Source organism: Anas acuta, chromosome 5, assembly GCF_963932015.1.
Source record: "Anas acuta chromosome 5, bAnaAcu1.1, whole genome shotgun sequence".
NCBI classification, from domain to species: domain Eukaryota; kingdom Metazoa; phylum Chordata; class Aves; order Anseriformes; family Anatidae; genus Anas; species Anas acuta.
The window spans coordinates 6,356,031-6,374,886 of NC_088983.1; the positions used below are offsets into that span (position 1 = coordinate 6,356,031).

At 40.6% G+C, this 18,856-nt stretch overlaps 1 protein-coding gene across 3 annotated transcripts in view; it reads left to right on the forward strand.

The window, feature by feature from the left end:
* MNAT1 (MNAT1 component of CDK activating kinase) overlaps nucleotides 1–18,856 on the forward strand; it is a 120,434-nt gene that overhangs the window by 45,523 nt on the left and 56,055 nt on the right. For all 3 annotated transcript variants that reach the window (XM_068682476.1, XM_068682475.1, XM_068682477.1), the window contains exons 5-6: nucleotides 3,870–4,010; nucleotides 9,229–9,354. In XM_068682476.1, coding sequence (XP_068538577.1) covers nucleotides 3,870–4,010; nucleotides 9,229–9,354 — 267 coding nt within the window. The remainder of the gene's footprint in view (nucleotides 1–3,869; nucleotides 4,011–9,228; nucleotides 9,355–18,856) is intronic.

Sequence of the window (18,856 nt, forward strand, 5' to 3'; positions counted from 1 at the left end):
ATGCTGGCAGTGTCATTGGATAATATCCAGGAGAGACCAAGTTCATTCCTACACCAGGACAATCATTCCTTTCTCATCCAAAGGGAAAAGGGAATCCAGACGCAGACTTTAGGAAGCTCCCAAGAGAGAGCTGTAAAACTGAAGGAAAGCACAGGTCTGGTTTATGCAAAATTTAAAATGAAAGATGTTGAAACAAACATTCAAATTTTTGTTCAAGAGCTGGTAACAATAACATCAGGAGTACTGTGTACATGATCTGTATGCAAAACACATGGTTCTTTGAAGATGTATTCATTACAATATGGCTCAGTTATCATTTTGGTCTTTAAAAATAAACTTGCAAGCATTTCTTTCTGTAAGAAAAGTTTAATCTGTTAAGTATTTTTTCAGTATAAAAATACACATTGTTATCGGTTCTTGAAGGAAAATGTCTGCCCAGAGTGTGACATAACAAGGTTTTGTGTTTGTATTCCAGTTGCACTAAGGACTTGCTTTCAAATCAGTAGGGGTGAAGTCCTCACTCCCCTGAAGTCTGTGGCAAAACTCCCAGTGATTTCTTTAGCCCTAGGATTTCACAGGAGGAGATTGGAATCTGAAAAATGTTTGTTTGAACCTCTTCCTTTTAAAGGCAAGGAAATTTCCCTAGGGGTCCATCTCTGATCTGTTATTCCGTGTCTGACGCTGTGCAATGTCCTGCGCTTCAGAGCTTGAAGAGACCTTCCAAATCTTCGGCTACGTCTTGTTTTATGATGTAGGCACAACCTCCAGGGTCACCGTAATAACAGGGTGCTTTGCCTGCAGCCCACCTTCCATTCATCTACCTGACTTGCAGGCAGCAGCACTCACAGCATGATCATACCAAGCAGCACAGCAGTATTCTGTGCCCACCCAAGGCCCCTGGGTCTTTGTTTTCTGTACTGTCTTGTTGTGCTAGAGGCTGACTTGTGGAAGCTGGGCAAGCCTGCATGTCTCCAGATCTCCAGTAAATCTGGATTAATTTCTTTTTGAACAATTGAAACATAATAATAGGCTTGCCACAGTGGGTATTACAGAAACTGCACGATCTTCCCCATAAATTTACCCCTGTCCCAAAAGCTGAAGCTCTTTTTGTCAGGTTCTGGACTGTCTTTACTCCTTGAATAGTAAAAGGTGTCCTAATTCCTAGCCTAAACTTCTTATGGTCAGTCATTATCCCTTCATTCTCGCACTGACAAGTAATTGTGTCCGCTATAGTGGTTTGCTCCTGAGGGGAAACAGATATTCTCTGTTGCTCTTGGTGCTGTTATTATTTGTTAATAATTTGTCTGTTCCAGATTGAATTTGGCAGGCAGAAGGGAGCAGAGTTGAAAGCAGCACTATAGCTGAGATCTTAACTGCCTCTTATGAAGTAAGATCATTTTCCCATCTCTGCTAGAAACACGTTGACACGTGTGATCCTACGGTGGTTGGTTTCTGCCGTGTAGCACTGCCATACAAGAGATTCAAAATCAGTAGTGATCAAGAAGTGCCTCACATTGTCTCCTCTTTTGTTTCTAACTAGTGAATTGATGTCACCAAACCCATTGCCTGTAAGTTATTTTCATCTCTGCTCTATCACTCCTGTTGTCACGAGTGTCGTTCATTCTTACAAATCCAAATACAAAGCTATTGAACCAGCCACCTCAGGACTTGAACGACTGCTTGTTGTTCTTTCAATACAAGCCTTCGTGATCTTGCTACTTCTATGCTAACCCATCTGTTAGATCTCTGGGTTTGGTGCCAGACCACGTGGAGAAAAAGTTTAAGTACACAGGTTAATGTAAAAAGCTGCAGAACTCTTGGAGAAAGGGTTCTTGTCTTTTTTTGTATTTATATATAAATACAAAATGTTATCGTAACAAAATGATGACTAGATATTGTGTATGTTTTAAAGAAGCCTTGCACTCTGAGTTTGAAGACCAGCTTGGCTACAGTTTTTCCAAACCTGTCTTTTCCCTTAAATGACTGCTGTTGTCCCGTCACAGCATAACTTTGCTTTTGGCTTTGGTACTAGATCTTTAATTTCACTTGCTGCTTTGTTCAATTTTGAAATAGCTTTGTACAGACTCTGTGGTGTGAATGTGTATAAATATTATTGATTTTGCTTTATTGAATGTGGCATTTTTTTCTATTTATTTCTTCTCATTTGCTGTTTTGACTTTGTTCCATGCTTCACCAAGATTACCTTCATTTCTTTAGATCTTGAAACTGTCTAGGTTACCTTTAGGCTTGACGCAGCCCTTGCTGCCTATTGAGCTCACTTGTTTTTCACTGGTTTATTTGGTCTTCTGTTCAGAAAGAATTTGATCTGACTTCTGATAATTCTTCTGTTATTGCTGTGGTCTGATCTGGCTTAGGTTTGTATATCAGTTTACTTATTCCTGACTACAGTTTTTCTGGACTCTTTTTTTCATGCTAAACATGTTAGCACTTTCCTACATGTTTTCTTTTGTTTTAGTGCAAAGTTCTTTTATACATAATCATGGAAGAGACTTGAATGTCTTATAAACTCCGAGCTCTTTGTTCTGATGACTGAACTAACTAGATCCCTTAATTCTTAGAAATAACCTCAGTTAACAGCTTGAAGATTTTTGTTTCCTTTGGTTAAATGCAAAGACAGTCCAGTTTCAGTTAGTCACTGGTTGGTGACCTGTTCACCAGTGTCACTGCTACTCACAGGGTACGGGCATCTTTGACTCAGGGACAAGTGATGAGATCTGTCAGCTCTTGCATCCAGGAATAACTGGGCCTCCCTGGGACCCACCAGCTTGATCTGCCTGTTAAAGGGATGTTTTTCAGCATATTCTGGCTTATATCACATCACTGTGCTTTCTGACATAACTTGGGGTCTTCTAGTAACAAGAGAAAGATTTTACTAAGCTCTTGGCTGCAATATTATTTTGTTTAAGCTATGTCTATAGATTAATCATCCATTTACATTTTGTGAAATTTTAACACTCTGCTTTCTTATTTTGGATTTCCCTTTGTTTCAGTGTTTTTGGAGAGGATGATTTGGGAAAATGTTTTTGTATGTTATTGTCCTGTCCCATCTTACCTGCAAACTAGCATTCTTTTGGTTCTCTCTCCAGTACAAAGTTGTTCAGCTTTAATGCTTTTTTTTTTTTTTTTTCCCATCTGTGCTTCTGTAGTCTTTGAGCCCTCCTCTTTTTTATTCTACTCAGAGCTCCAAATACAGTTGACCTGATAGTTTACAGGTTAAAAAAGACTTCAGAAGTAAATCCTGAAACGAAACCTCAGTCACCTTGTCCTAGTAAATTGTTTCTTTTCTATTTCTGTTAGCACACAAGTATTATCCAAGTGGTAGGAAAAATACCTAATTTTGGGGGAATGTGACATGTTCACAGTTCATGCTTAAACATGTTGTAGTTTATGAGCTTCTCAATATTCAAAGATATTTTCTTCTACACCAGTGATAACCACACCGTGTGTTTTGCATACAAGATGCAACTGCTCTGGGAGGGCTGATCAGGGACTGTGTAGCAGAATTATATTTTCTGTCACTTACTTGCAGCTCTTGGGAAGTAGGATATGTGGGAGCAGTGAGCTAAGATAAGGAAAATTCATTGTCATTCTCTAACATTTAAAGAATTGATATCTAGATAGGTGCTTTTTCTATTGCAGCAAGGAAAAAAAATCAAACTTTCTAACTCCTTTTATTGTCCAGTGTAACCATCATCCATAATGACCTTTAAAAGGTAGAATTTGGCTACTTTCCCATCACTTGGGCTGCCCTAGGTCCTTTGATGGGCAGTAGAGCTGTGGATAAGTAGAGCTCTGTCTGCTCAAGGAGGAAGGCTGCTGTGAGTGAATTTGTAATGTTTCCGTTTCAGACGCGGGAGCAGGAAGAGCTGGAGGAAGCTTTAGAGGTAGAACGACAAGAAAATGAACAAAGGCGACTGCTTGTACAGAAGGAAGAACAACTACAACAGATGATAAAAAGGAAGAATAAACAGGCACTCTTGGATGAACTGGTGAGTAACAAAACTGGAGGCTTTGAATGCTCTGTAGCAGAGCAAATAGCAGGTGTATTTATATTCGTTTCTTCCAGTTAACTGTGTAGTTAACACATCTGCCCCTTTCTGTTTCCCTGTCTTGCCCATTTTGTGCTACTATTTGTCACCTATCACTTATTTCAGTGCTAAAAAGAACCCTGAATGATTTTGGTAAGCCAAGAACTGGTGTAAGACTGCTTCTGGGATACCACAACTAGTTCTTTGGTTGAATGGAATCATTGTCCAGAATGTCCAATGGTGGTTGGAAATTATAGGGAAAAAACATTCTTGGCTGTTTCAATACAAAATTACTCCAGGGTAAGGTGCAGAAAGGCTTGTTTGGATATTTAGAAGGTTTATTTCATGGTTCTACCAGTTTTATTTATTTGTTTCTTTCTTTCCTTCAGCTTCCACTGAAGGCTCTTTACTTGTTGCTGTTTTACATGCAGAGGTGTATTTCTGATGTGTCTTTAGTGAGTGTAACCACCCTACAGTTTACTTAAGAGTTGATATTTCACTGAATATCTGAAGAAGAGCTAGTATAACAGTCTAGATTTCTACCGAGTTTGCCAATATGAAAGCCCCAGGCTTTGACTGTGATCCAGGATGGCTTTGCCCTAGCATAGCTGATACTTTTACTACTCTTCCTCCAGCCTGATGTATAATGAATGAGTTCTGCCATGTGTTAGCCCTTGCAACTGCCTACTTCTGTTGCCTTCAGCTGATGACGGTTGCATCTGCTGTGGTGAATGGCTGATCGTGGAGGTTGAGGGGGTAGAGAGGAGCTCCGAAGTTTCTTCAGGCATAATGTGAGGTTCTAGCACTGTTTGATTGTTAAGCAGCCCTGAATTGCTGTGGCCTACAGTCTGGTGTGTTGAAGCAAAGCAGTAATCAGGAGCTGCTCCATGAGCTCAATCAACTCTGCAGTGATTGGACTCATGGGAGCTCAAAAAAAAAAAAAAAAGGGACAGTATTCTCATGAGTTAATTGGACATTAATCAACTCTTTCAGTCAGAGGACCTAAATAATAGGTTGGGTATGGAACTTAGCTACTTCTGGACATGGTCTTAATCTTGGTTTTGGCTTAATTTGCTACTGATTCTGCATTTGAAATGCAATGATGTGTGGCTATAGAGAAGCCCAGTGAAGACTTGTTCTTTAAACAAGACTCACATCTCAGGGTTTTTTTTGTGTGCATCGACATACACATGCACACATGTTCTAACACCCACGATAGCAGTTGGTGTATAACACTGAAGCAAATCAGAACAAATTATGTGTGCATGTAGTTACACAGTGTGCAGTTTTGTCAATATGTGGTTTAAAGCTGCATGGCAGATGTTAATTCAGAATTTCTCCTATTTCAGTTTACCTCATAACATTAATTCCTAACTTGTATTCTCAGTTCTCATTCAATTTGTAGATGCTCTCTTACTTTCCCAGAAAAAACAGAGTTCCTCTTTGAACCAAAGCAGAAGGCACTGACTTGAAGAGAGAGCATTGATGTGCAGTTCAGGAGTTTCTGGAGCTCTCCTGAAGAGCTGTCACTTTCAAAGCCAGGAGACTTGGCAACATTTCATTGGTTTTGTTGAAAGGAGCTGGTGTTACATACTTGGTAGACAGAAGCAGAGATAAGTAGAAGGGTTCCTTGAGAATCCTGCAAGCCTGTAACTTTGCATCCAGCAGTCTCTTTTCACTTTCAAGGTGCTTACAACCCACATAATTAGGAATAGTTTAAGTAATGGATCAATTCATAAAAGCTGCCCTATGAACGCATATTTAATGTCTCAGAAAAGGGATTTTGAACTGGTTTCTGACTCACTTTAATCCTGCTCTAAAACACACTCTTAATTTACTAGAGATCAGTGTTGTTCTTTGACACAGCAGTTGGTGTTACTGGAAACCTGCTTCACCAGATGGCTTGGGGAAAGAATGGTTATAAATAATCCTTAAAACATGACCAAAATAGGTAGTTTTAACTGTGATTGCATATGTATTGCTATTAAAACATGTCTTAATATTCTAAAAATCTACAGAAAGGTGATTTTATAGGCTGAGGAAGGAAACTGAGCAATTTTAAGTTGTGTTTCTGTTTATGAAGGAGCACTGTCACCTTAGATTTGGGCCTAAACTTGTTTTGTAATACTAAAGGTTTATAAAACCAGCACTGAAGTGTTTGTACAATGACTTACAAAGTCTCTGGAAAACCAGCAGTTGTTAAACAAATAAACATTTCCTATGGTCTCTTAAATCCCTCTAATGCTGTGCTACAAATTTGAAAATGAAGCTGATTGTAAGTAAAGCTGAAATGTGTGCTCTCTTTGAGAAACGCAGCAAAAGCAAGCGCGAGAAGGAGCAATGGAAGGAATTACAGTTTAAAAATCTCCCATCTCTGCCTGCTGGTACTGTACCAAAACCACAAGGACTAAGTTCTGGCTGCAGTGGTACCATGATACCAGGGGCAAAAGCAGTGGCTTGGCAGGGTTATGGGTACAGAAGAAGGTGGGATGGCCGACGTTTCACCCTTAGATTTGAAATCATCTCTTTCGCATGCATCACCTGGTGTTTGGAACCTGCAGCCATTGTGACCAGCTTTTTGGTGATTTTTTTCAATGTTTTTTCCCCCCCATGCTGGGCATTAAGAGAAAAGAGAGGGGAAAAGGCGCAGAAATGTTTGGTGTTTAGGATGTCATGCAGCAGGCTGTGGATGGATAATGGTCAGCCTAGAGAAGGAGCTCAGTAGGACTTGCAGAAAGGATTGGTCTCGAGGCCCAGGCTCCAAGAGCTTGGCTGGGAAGGAAGGGGAAGGCCACTGGGACGTGCTGGAAAGGTGAGCAAGGCTTTCAGGCTACTGGAAGAGCGATCAGGTGCTTTGGCTCCCAGTCCTACCCTGTTACCTCTTGTCCGTTTTGCCTCCCGCTGCTCAGTTAAGCAGATTTTATGTTGCCTTCATTACAAGTGACCCCTTTTACAATATAACCTCCCACTTGAAAAGCCCGGCACCTTGTTGTAATTTAGACTCGCGGTCTCAAATGTATTTTACGTTTTATTGCAAGGGATGTGTGGTTTATTTTATTTTGTAACTCTCTAAAGGTGGGCAATAAGGGCTTAGTAAAACATTAAAGCACTTCCTTTATTTACTGTATAAACTCATCTGTATACAAAGGGTTACAGAACTGCTCTGAGATGTCTTCTGTGTTGTGGGACTAACCTCTGAGAGCCTCTACTTCCCAGGTAGGAGCAAAATGGCACTGCAGCACTTGACAAAGAAGCAGCTTTTCCCTGGGCTGTAGCTTAGCTTGGGAACAAACAAAGGGCAGGGTGCCTTCAAGATGTCAAGTGTCCCCATTTTTGCCAGAACCTCAGGGTTCTTGAGAGAAATCTTTCAGAAATGTTTGCGTGTAAGTGGCTTTGTTCGTGCCGTTACACGGTTTGTTTTCCCATACCGAAAATTGCCGGTATGGATAAATGCTTACAGGATTGGATCTTTGATTTCTGTTTCTGCGTTAATAGTTAACAGAAGGACTATGTGCATATTAGAAAGGACAAACAATCGTGAATGTGGTGGCTTGCTGGCACGGTGTTGATTTCCCACAGTTGTGTAATCTGGTTGCCGACCATTGTGTTAATGCAAAACTGTTGAGAAGTTCGTACAAAAACCGGCTTCCTTTAGTTATTGTGCTGGAAATGCAGTGAATGTTTAAGGAATATGAGAGGGTCAAATAAACCAGAGAATAATTCCCACTCTTCAGAGTATTAAATCTGAAATTTCAAAGAAACCAGCATCCTTAAACTCTGCTGCCAGCAGGCAGCACATAGGGTCTGCCTGGTGCTTATGGACATGTACAGTGTTGTGAAGACACAGACTGTCAACTAACGTGTTTGTGGTGTACACAAACTTTCTCTCTGTTGTGCAGTAATCAGATCAGTAATTTTAGATTTTTAAACAACTTTCACATGGGTACTGCAGAAATTTCAGTAGGATCCCGTGTCTTACACTGTTCATCATTCTGGAGCAGATCCCATGAGATTTTCTTGCTTTTTAGTGCTTGCAATCTAGTCGTGAGACAAAATGAGTGAAAAAAAAAAACAAATAACACAACAATAACGTGGAAAGAGGAGTGAGAGTGTTGGGCAAAGTAGGTGTAAAGCATAACCAAGCTTTGTGATGACTCTGGGAGATTTTTCCAGGATACTATGAGAACAGCAAGGCATCTCATGGCATTAAAACTCCTAACTCCTTCCTCCTAACTGTTTTAAGTTAATAAATAAATCCCTGTGCAGTATATTACAGTGTGGTTGGTTTTGGTGAGTAGCAAATATGATTCATCGTTCAATATTTGCTTGGTTTGAGTGCCTTATGACAAACTCTGCGCTACAGATCTCCGGGTATAACCATGCTGAACTTCTTTGCTCTCAACTTTACTTTTGTTCGAGCTAGGAAATCTAGAGAAATTCAGCATGCATGTGGACAGTCACGTTAGTTTATTAGCAAACTACCTGGCCAATAATTTTCTGACTCTCTCAAGAATGTAGGACGTAGATGTATGTTAATAATCATTCTGTTGTAGCCTAAACACGGGAGTTTTAGCAGTTAATTTGCTTAACTATTCATTTTATTACTTTTATATATTTTTAAAAAATTGGCTGGCTTCCCTAAAAATAAGTTGGTGAAGGAGAAAATAAATATGCTGTTGGTTGCACTTACAATAGTGCCATTGTGCAAAGCAGAGCAAGGATCATTTCCAAACGGCCTCAGGTGAAATCTAATGGGAAACAATTTCAAACTGGTCTGAGTTCATTGGTAGAAAGAATGTGTCTTAGATAAACATCTGATCCAAGTTATACTACTTTGTATTATTCCTTCTCTGATTAACTTTTAATTTCTTTTTATAATTTTAATAAATATAGTTGCGTTGGCTAGTTGGAATAAGGAGCCTGTTATATCGTCTTTAATGTGGATTCTATAAAAATGGTTGTTTGCAGGTTACTCTGATTTATGGGGTTACTGCAGCTTTTTCTTATTACTGAAAATGATCGCTTTCTGTAAACTGTTTTTCATACAGAGGATACTCAGTATTACACTTCGCTGCTAGTGATGGCCTTTCAGACACAACTTACGGTTTTCAAGTAGATGCAGCATTAATTTGTGTTTAGTTTGTTTTAGCATTCAGCTTTGTTATTCGTATGCTTACAGGAGAGCTCCAGCCTTCCTGCTTCGCTGCTTTTAGCTCAGCATAAGGACAGATCTACTCAGCTAGAAATGCAACTGGAAAAACCCAAACCTGTCAAACCAGTCACGTTTTCCACTGGCATCAAAATGGTAAGACCTGCTTCTTTCTTTTCTTTTTTTTTTTTTTTTTTGAACGCCTTTCAAAAGAGCCAAGATTTCCTAACACGAAACTTAGAGGTTATTTAAACCTGAGTTGCATATTATGTGAAACAGATGAATTTCTAATTATATAATTGGAAGAGAACAGTTGAAGTATTTCATCATTCTGCTACTTAGAATGTATGAAACCTTTTCTTTGCTCAAAAACAAGCTATACCTATTTCCCAGCAAAGTGGTGCTGTACTTTGAATGCTTTTGTCTATCATTTGTGTTACATCTTTGGAAGCTGAAATTTTGGTAGCTCAGGACAAGACTGCACTCTCTTCATGTTTACTTTGAGCACTGAAATAGTCCGAGTGTGAGACAAACAATGTGGAAATGGTTAAGGATGCTGTTTTCATTGCCGTTGGAATCTAGGAAGCAACAAGTATTTTTTCAAATGTGTTACTTCTGTAGTGACAGCTAAAGATCTGTCAGCTTTCCTGTTTTTTTATTGTGACGTGGTACAAGTACACATCAGCTGGTGTATGGAAATGTTTAAAAATAAAGATAATAATAAAATTCAAGTTTTGTGTGGGAAGCTGGGGCTGGGAGTGGGAATTACTAATCTTTTTTTGCACCTTACTTGTCCCCTGCTTTTTTAAAAATCCCTGTACTTTTTGTAGACTTTATATGTTAGACTTGATAATGCTAAATGGTGTCTTGAAAACGACCAACATTCCCTACCTCCCCTAACAAACCAGAAAGTAAACGAAGCAAAAACCTCTCTATCAAACCAGTCTCCCATCAATTAATCAATTTGATTTGTCAGGAATATCTGTGCTGTGTTCATTGCGTCTGTTTTCTCCAAAGAGTTTACAATATAATAGCATTTGCAGCTTGCTTTTCCAAAAGTAGTGTCAGCTCTTGCAAACTTGTGCAGATTTTTCTCTTAACGTTTCTGTATTACAAATCGTATCTTCTTACTTTTTCTTTTTTTTTTTCTGACATTTACTAGACAGAAAGTGTTAAGTGTTCTGCTTAAAAAGTATTCTAACTGAATGCCTCTACTTTATCTAGCTGTTAGAATATATTCTTAGATTTTTTTTTTTTTAAACTTTTGGTCTTTCCAGCTTAGTTTGGAGGGCTAAGTTAAACTTCCATGTAGCTTATGCTGCACAATGAGGACAGTGGAAATACTTTCCATTGCATTTGTAAATGGGCTTTCAATAGTATTGTGTAGTAGCAAATATTCCAAATCTGCAGCCTGAAATAAACTTCATTCAAAAAACATAAAAGACTTGGACGAGGAGATTTCTAGCATCATGACGTTTAAATCTTAACATTTGGAATAAGTGGAGGTACTCCAGGTAACTGATCATTGCTTTATTGGTGTTCAGAAGGTGTGAGTAGAAGACCAATTTTATTTGTTCTGTCCCAGATGAACAAACAACCCTCTTCTACTGACCACTGTCTTAGATTAAAATGACAAAAAAAAAAAAAAAAAAAAAAAAAAGCTTGAACATTTAAGGTTAGGGCTATTTGAAGATTGTGACAAGTGTCTTAAGGAAAATGGATTAGCAAAATTGATTTAGCACTGATAAACTTACAGCTTTGGTTGAGAATGATGACTCTCTCCATATTTTCTTTATAGGGTGCTTGATTTAATTTTTACCTGACATTGATTTTTAGAATTTTATAAAAATGACATTATATATTAAATACCTGGCTACCTTGTAATTACTAAAGCAGTGGTTGGTTACCACAGCATGGGAATACTTCTGTGGGTAAGTACAGAAGGGACACGGAAGGACACGGTTCAGTGTTTGGAAGCAGATGCTGAATTTCTGTGGATGACATGGAAGCTGGCGCTTTACAGGGCATTTCTGAAAAGCTGGCCTCCTTTGAATGAAATGCTTTAATATGGCTAAATGCAAAATTATAAATAGAATAATAAATAATGGGCTCCGTGAGAAGGATATGGAATTTTAGCTAAGCACGTAAATGAATTTGACCCTCAACCACAGCATGTGTGTAAGTCTTGGATATATAAATAGTAGTGCAGCAAATAGGAAGGGACTGCTGAAGGCAGCGTTGGAAAGACTCGTGCACTGAAGCGCTCTGCTGACTGCATTTCAAAAGGGAAAAATGTAAAGACAACTAAAAAGCAATGAAGGTTCATCCAAAGGTGGTAGGATAGGCTTTGTACTGCGTTCTGCCTCTGGTTCATGAGAAGGTTAAGATATGACTCAATGTACATTAAGTACCTCCTCAATGCAGAAAATGCCAGGTCTGAGCAGCACAACAGCAAATGGAGCAAGAACCAGCAACCTTAGCTAAACAAATAGGAACTGAGGGAACAAACGAGACCTTAAAGTTCACAATGTTCCAGTGGTTAGCTGGCCCCACTGTTAGAATTGACAGTGGAATGTGATGAAATCTCTAATTCTTGATGGTTTCAGATCAGGACTGGGATGCCTTTTGGAAAGTTACTGTAGTTGAATGCAAGTTGTTCAGCTCAGAACAGGGTTTTGTGAAAAGCACCCGTGCTCATCATGCAAGATTTAGTGCGGTTCCTGACCTAGTGACAGTGTTGGATGAATTCCTACCTTGAGGCTCACCTTATGAAATACTTAATATGTTCCAATTGATTTTTTCTAAAATGCTGAGATGCACGGTCCCTCTGCTTTGTTTAATTGCACACATGAAATAGGTGGAGCTGGTAGAGCTTTTGTTGTGCTGCTCATCATGGGCAGCACCTCGTGGTGCTCTAGCTTTGTTCCTCCAAGCCATGGGGTTTGCACCGCTTATTGGTGGGGCAGCTTTAGGGTAGTATTGTGATATATATATATATATATATAAAGTTCTAATTAATGCTCTGTTTGGCTCTACAGTGGTGCAAATGAAGTATTGTTTCTGTGCGAATTCCCTTCTGGGCTCACCAATAAAGAGTTTTGGCATCATGCAGATAGTACACAACCGCGTACGTTCTTCCCCAGTGTGTTTATTTTTTCCTAGTAGCTTGGCTGCTGACCTTTTCTGGTGGATGTTGTCCTTAATTGTGTTCAGAAGAAGGGAATCCAGATAAAGTTAGCCGAGATGCTGGCAGATCCGGAGCTCGTGTTTACACAAAGGCTTTACATGCCAGTTGTGGCAGTCCTTATTTTTTTCAGCTTGAACACGAGTGGTTTTCCTGGGATGGTCTTGGTCAGAGGTGCTCTTCTGCCTGACTGATAATTGGACAAGTTTCTCCGTTTCTGGATTAAGAGGCATGCCCATTCTAGTCTCCACAGCAAAGCTCAAGGAAGTTGGCTCATCTGAGGTGCCGTGTGAGTGCTGTGGAGTTCCTGTGCTTACAGGGGGAGGAGGGAATGTCTGCAACTGGTAAGCTAAGCAAGAGCATCCCCTATAGCACGAGAGAGACAATTAGATCAGGGAGGTAAGGTTTCCATCTTCGCTTTTCCTTTTGTTAAACTGTTGTTTTGCTCCCTTCAAACAGGAGCTGCTTTGTCTTTGCGTTCTACTGGATCTCATTAACTTCTGAAATTTATTTCAATAAATTATGTCTTCCATGCATGAAGCGTACCCACCTAATCAGTCAGTTTGATTTAGCCTCTCTAAGTGGGGGAGAAAGCACTTCAGAGTTTTCCGCTCATCATATTAAGGAACAGGCTTTCAGCATATTTGAATATTTAAAATATTAGTCTTATTATATCTGATCTGAGATCAGGGTAAAGCTACAAAAGAAATTATAATAACCTTAATTATACTTATTGCAATGGTGCTGAAAATGCTTCCTGTCAATGCACCTACTTTACATTTTAGTACTAGTCAAAAAGAGCAGGGGTTATAGGAAATGAATGCCATTTTTAGCATTTCTATGGCTTACTGGGGTGGGTAAAACAAATGTAATGTCTGGGAATAGAACCGTTCCTCCGCTTCTGGTGAGCATTGCGGCCAGTTCTGGTTGGGAGATGGCTTTAACTGGAAGCGAATTTTGAAGCTAAGAAGTGCTCTTATGCATTGCATGCTAATGGCAGCTTGCAAATGCAAGCAAGAATCCATTACGTTACCATAAGCCTGGTTTTCTTTTTGTGCTCCTGGTGTTTGCAGAACTATAGAAGCCTTTTGGTGCTTGTAGTTCTGTGCTTTACGTTATCCTTGTAGTTAAAAATTAGTGGAATTCAGCTCCTCTTTAATTCATTGGAAATGGGGAACATGCACACTTTTGACTCAGTTATTTACACATTTGTGGAAGTCTGAATCCCTGAGACTGGCTCGAATGCATGCTACCTTCAGCCCCTTTCAGGCTGGATGCCCTGTTGCTTCCAGTTTTATTGTGTACTTTTGCTCCCTTCCCCTTGTCTCCCAGGGGGCTTAGCCTCTAGTGATGGTATTCTTGAAGTAATTTCATGCAGTTCAAAACTCAATTACCTCTAATTGGATTGCCCAAATGTGCAGGAAAAGATCATAGGTGTCCTCTGGTCTGCTACCACTTGGGAGAGTTTTCCTTTTGCATTTTGTATCCAAATGCCTCAAAATTAATCTAATGCATCATTGGCTGTTCAGTCTCTGCCGTGGGTTTTGTTTTATTGCTTAACAGCAGTGGGAGTATTTATTAATAGAAGTATTAGCGCATGTAGGGCATGCTTCGTCATTACCAAGATGGTCATTACCCTGTGAATTTGCAGCTTAAATAGATGCGCTGGGGAGGGAGGGGAAGCAGATGCCCGGAGGCGATGTGCTCGCCCAGGATTAGACAGCAGACCAGCGGCGGAAGGAGGAATAGGATCCAGCCCTGCTGAATTCCTAACCTGCTGTCTCTTCCGCCGAGCCGGGCTCCATCTCCTGTCAACAGCACCCCTGAATGGCAGCAAATTAAGAGTGAAATATCTGCTTCAGCTTCTTCCCTGTCTAAATCACCGCAGCGCCGTTGCGTTTAGCATTGCGTGTGTCTGAGCGTCGTCAGGGTTTTGTTCCAGCTCTTGTAGGCTGAGGCTAGTGGGAGCTGGAAGCCGGTGAGAGCAACTTGCAGCCTGAAGCAGCCGAAGCTTGCAGGAGGGAGCAGTCAAATCAATATTTCACCGGAATGAATCTGTGTCAGACACAGGATGTCTAGGACACCTCAGGAATGCGCGTTACTACTGAGCTGAGCAGAACACGTGTTAGGGAATAGATTTTTTGCAGCGTTACACTTGCAGTATTATTCTAATGGGAAAGAGCGTTCTTATTTTACATTCTGTGAAGCTCTTTCTTTTAAAACATTGACCTCATCAGCTCAGGTCAAATTAACTGTTCTTCGTTATTGCCTTTCCCTACAATATTGCTTCCTGTGCAAACAACTCTTCAGCGGCGGCTCCTGGTTTTCAGTCTGTTTCTTTTATAGCTTGTGGAGCAATTATCCAAAATCCTGTTCCAAACACACACACAAAAAAAAGTCTTTCAAAATACTTTTTTAATCAGTTGTGCTCCTTCAGAGTTGCCTAGACATATGCCAGGTACTGGGAGGTAAGTGAAGTGAGCGCAGCACTGCTGTTGAGGCTGCGACTGTTCAGCAGCCCCAGCGAGCGCTTTGCCGCCCCATCCGTGTGACAGGGAGCGGAGCTGTTCCAGCCTCCCAGCCTTGCCTTCCCAGTTTTCGCTGCTCTGTTTTGTTTTGGGTTTCTGTTTGTTGTTTTGCTGGTTTTACTAAAGTGCTTTTAGAATTAGCCTAAAGTTTAAGAGATAAAATAAAATCCATCCCATTTCCTTCCCTCGCTGTTAGCTCAGCTGGTATATCTTTAGGCTGAAACACTTCAGATGGAATCGATTTCTTTGCAATCTATGCCAGCCTGACTTTAATTGCTGTTTTGTTTTTAATCTTCATCAGGCTCCTACTATGCTTGTCCTATATGCAGCTGGGTGGAATGATTCCCTTTTCACAAGATTAGAGAGTTTAGAATCACAACGTGGATTTTCAAGAAGAGTGAAGTGTTTAGGTGTATGGATTCGCTCAGAAGAGATATGCTCACTCAGAGCGTGCATGTAAAGGTAAAATTTTCAGTGACACTGAGCATTATCTAGACCTCCAGCAGGAGTCAGTGGCTGAATCTATACCACGAGGCTGCTGCATTCCCCTTGCAGTCGCGGTGCCTGCGTGCGTGATAGCTGTATCCCAGCTCAGTGCTCGGACGCACGGGGCTGGGCAGCAGTCCCACAAAGCAGCATCCCACTGCAGAGGAAATGCAGATGTGCTGGTGAGGGGATTTGTGGCGCTCAACTACGCGGAGAGAAACAGCACTGCTGGCCAAACCGTGGAAGCTGCTTCCTCGGAGCGGAGATTTTAGGGGGATTGTACATTTGGAGGGCAGGTGCACGTGTACAGCTCTGTAACACCAGCTCTGCTGGTGGGATTCTGCAGGTCTGAGCACTTTCTTGTCTCCCAGTGAGAATATTGCATGTTGCTTTAGCTTTGAATTTTTGTCATCATTAACAATAGCTTGTTTTCAGCAATGAGAATTGCATTGATCTGGTGAGAAGGATAGCTATTTCTGAGGAGCAAAAAGGGAGAAGAAATTGTGGCTGCTGGATCTTAAACATCTCTGACAACACAGATACAGATACGAGTAAAAGGACACCAAAACTGCTGAATGGCAGAATTCAGGTTAGAGGTAACAACCTGGGTTTAGCAGTGATGTAGAGTCCTGTGACCACATGCTGCTCACTTAAAGCTCACAGGATTATGTACACAATATTGCTGCGACGTCTGAGTGGCATGATGGAGAATGATTAGCAACAGCAAATATATTAGTTTCACTAAATCTCTAGCCTGCTATTTAAGGATGTTGTGTTAAGATTCGAGCACATACATGCAGAACCGTGCTTAAATATTTGAACTTTGTTTTTGAAGTGTATGCCAGATACACTGCATTTAAAAGTGATCTATCATCAGAACGCTTCCTGTGCACTCCAACCTGCAGACTCAAGTCTAAAACATTTAATTGGGTTCTGGGCTTACTGTGTAATTACTATGATATCAAAGTGTAAACATTAAGCAAGTTATATTCACTTAATGTTTTCCCTAATATAGGTGAGAATTTTTGGGGGAAATAAAAACAAGACAAATGATATTGTCATTTCCTCTCGTTTATACAGTAATGTCCTTGCAAAAGGAGACTGGATTTTGGAAATGTGGTTCTGCATCTCCCTGTATCTCTTTGCAGGATTACTGTTTGGAATGCCTTAGGAAAGATGCCATAGTCAAAATTAAACAGTTTGGTGCACAGACATAATCAGAACCACTTGTCCCGATTCTGTTTTATGGCAGGACTCTTTTATACTGCTCCGTTAGAATAAATATTTGTACATTTGCTTTAAGGCTCCTTTACATGGCGAAGGCAGCACATGTTTATATATACATATAGTATAAATAGGAATTGGGCCCATAAGTTTGCACAGCTGTAATGACTGGAATTCAGTAAATGAAATAGTGCCAAAGCTGTTAATTGCACAGGAGTGAGCAACGAGACAAGTGTGTATGTTAGTAAAGTTGGTGGCTGTAGCCAGCAGCGGAGCACATCTACCCTTTATCTGCTACTCCTTGCAATGGAACTTGTCTTCCTTTTATTTTTTTTTTCTCCTCCCCTGTTTGATTTATGTAGTTGCTCAGGGGCTTGCTTGCCTCTTTGCCATCAAGTTGCAGAAGGATGTCTGTGTGTCATGCAACACGATGTCGTGGTTGCATGAGGAAGGTTATTTAGCAAGAGGCTCTCAGGGAGGAGGCTGCCAGCTCCGCTCCCCTGCCCGTCCTGGAGCAGGCACCAGGAAAGGGCGGCGAGAACTGGCCTCCAGCTCCTCCTGTAGGTGCCCAAATTCCATCCCCACCAGTGGCCAGACCTGCCACTTGCTACAATAGCACAAAGACACGTTGTAAACTGATCTAAGGCAAATGTCATTTAAATGAGGCGGAGATCTTCCCATTTCTGAGCTGTACATAGCTCTGAAAATGCTATTGCTTGAGTAGGTGTTACTGTGAGCAATAAGGAGAGATCTGACTGAAAGAAAGAAGGTGGCTGAGAGGAGAGTCCAAAAAAACAGCTGGCAGGGAAATAAAGAATAATAAAAAATTTCTCAATCATTGTTTGTTTTGGAAAGATCATGCTTTAAGCACATGGAAATACTTTACACGTTTGAGAAGTGCTGACTTCCTACATGCCTTGTGAAGGAACAGCAAATCATTCATATAATGTAAACACATTTATAGATTGTTCCAATATAACTTTTTTGGTGCTGCTGTTCTTTTTAACAAGATACAATTTAGTACATATATGCCCTCTTGATGCTCTGCTTTGGCCAAGAGAGTTGCATACATCACAAATGTTCAATATTAAAGTTTGTGTTAAGAGAATGGTGCAAAGTTACTGAACTACATTTTTTGAAGCAAAAAAAACGTTAAATAGTGGTGCTTGGTGCACTGTTTAAAAGTCAACATCCCAGAAGGTAGGGATAGGCAGGAACAGAAGTAAATACCTTCCTTGTCTCAAAGCATGAGCATAACCTGTCCTGTTGTGTCTTGGTAGATGTGATACTGAAAGTCAAGAAAGGCCAAAGTTCCTCTGAAAGAGTGGACTTCTAGATCAGGGAATCAAAAATGAATAAAATAAGCAAGTTTGCCAAAATTGCAGTGGTTATTTGGGGAATTGGATAATCATAGTGTTGGGTCAGGGGCTCAAGGTCACGAGGCCTTGCCCCTGCTCTGAGGTGGCATCAGTGAGGCTTCAGCTCGTCCTGCCAGGGACTTGGCTGACCCTTTCCTAGAGGCTTCCTAAGATGGAGGCTCCCCAGCACTCTCTGACAGTGCCTCACTGCCTTTGCTTTTACATTTTAGGGGGAGCTTTGTAACCTTGTGCTTCCTTGACGTGATGGCAGTCCATAGATGCAGAAGGCAGGTTGTTCTCTGCCACCTTGTAGAAACTTGTTATGTACTTGGAGATGACTAGGTAAGAGGACTTCACAGAACAAAGTATTTTAGGATTTAGATCTAGAGAAATAGTCCAGACGTCCTAATTGTTGCTTAACAATGAAAGAATTGATTTCTTCTGCAAATCTTTGATAGTCTGTCTCCAATCTACAGACTAGATGTAGAATATATTCAACTGATAAAAGGACTCGTTGGAATCCTTTTTTCCTAGAGAGGAAAATTCATTTAAGGAGAGAAATAAGAGTATTTAAGGAACTGTAGTAAGAGCAAAGAAGGATTTGGAGCCATTTAGGCAAGCTAGAGGAGTGAATTGGTGTTTGTGCACAGAATGTGTGATCTTCCCGCCATGATCCCATTTTCTTAGCACATGTCTGTGTTTGTGAAAACCCTACAGGTTTGCTTTTAATCTTGCCTTCTGTTGCTGCTGATCAAAGCAGTCTTGTGTCACTCCTTGATCCTCTCTGTTGTTTACCTGATGGAGGGCTGGTGGTCTGGGATGGCAGAGCTGGGCTAATGGGCTCGCAGATTCCTCCGAGTCAGCTGTCAATTGGATTG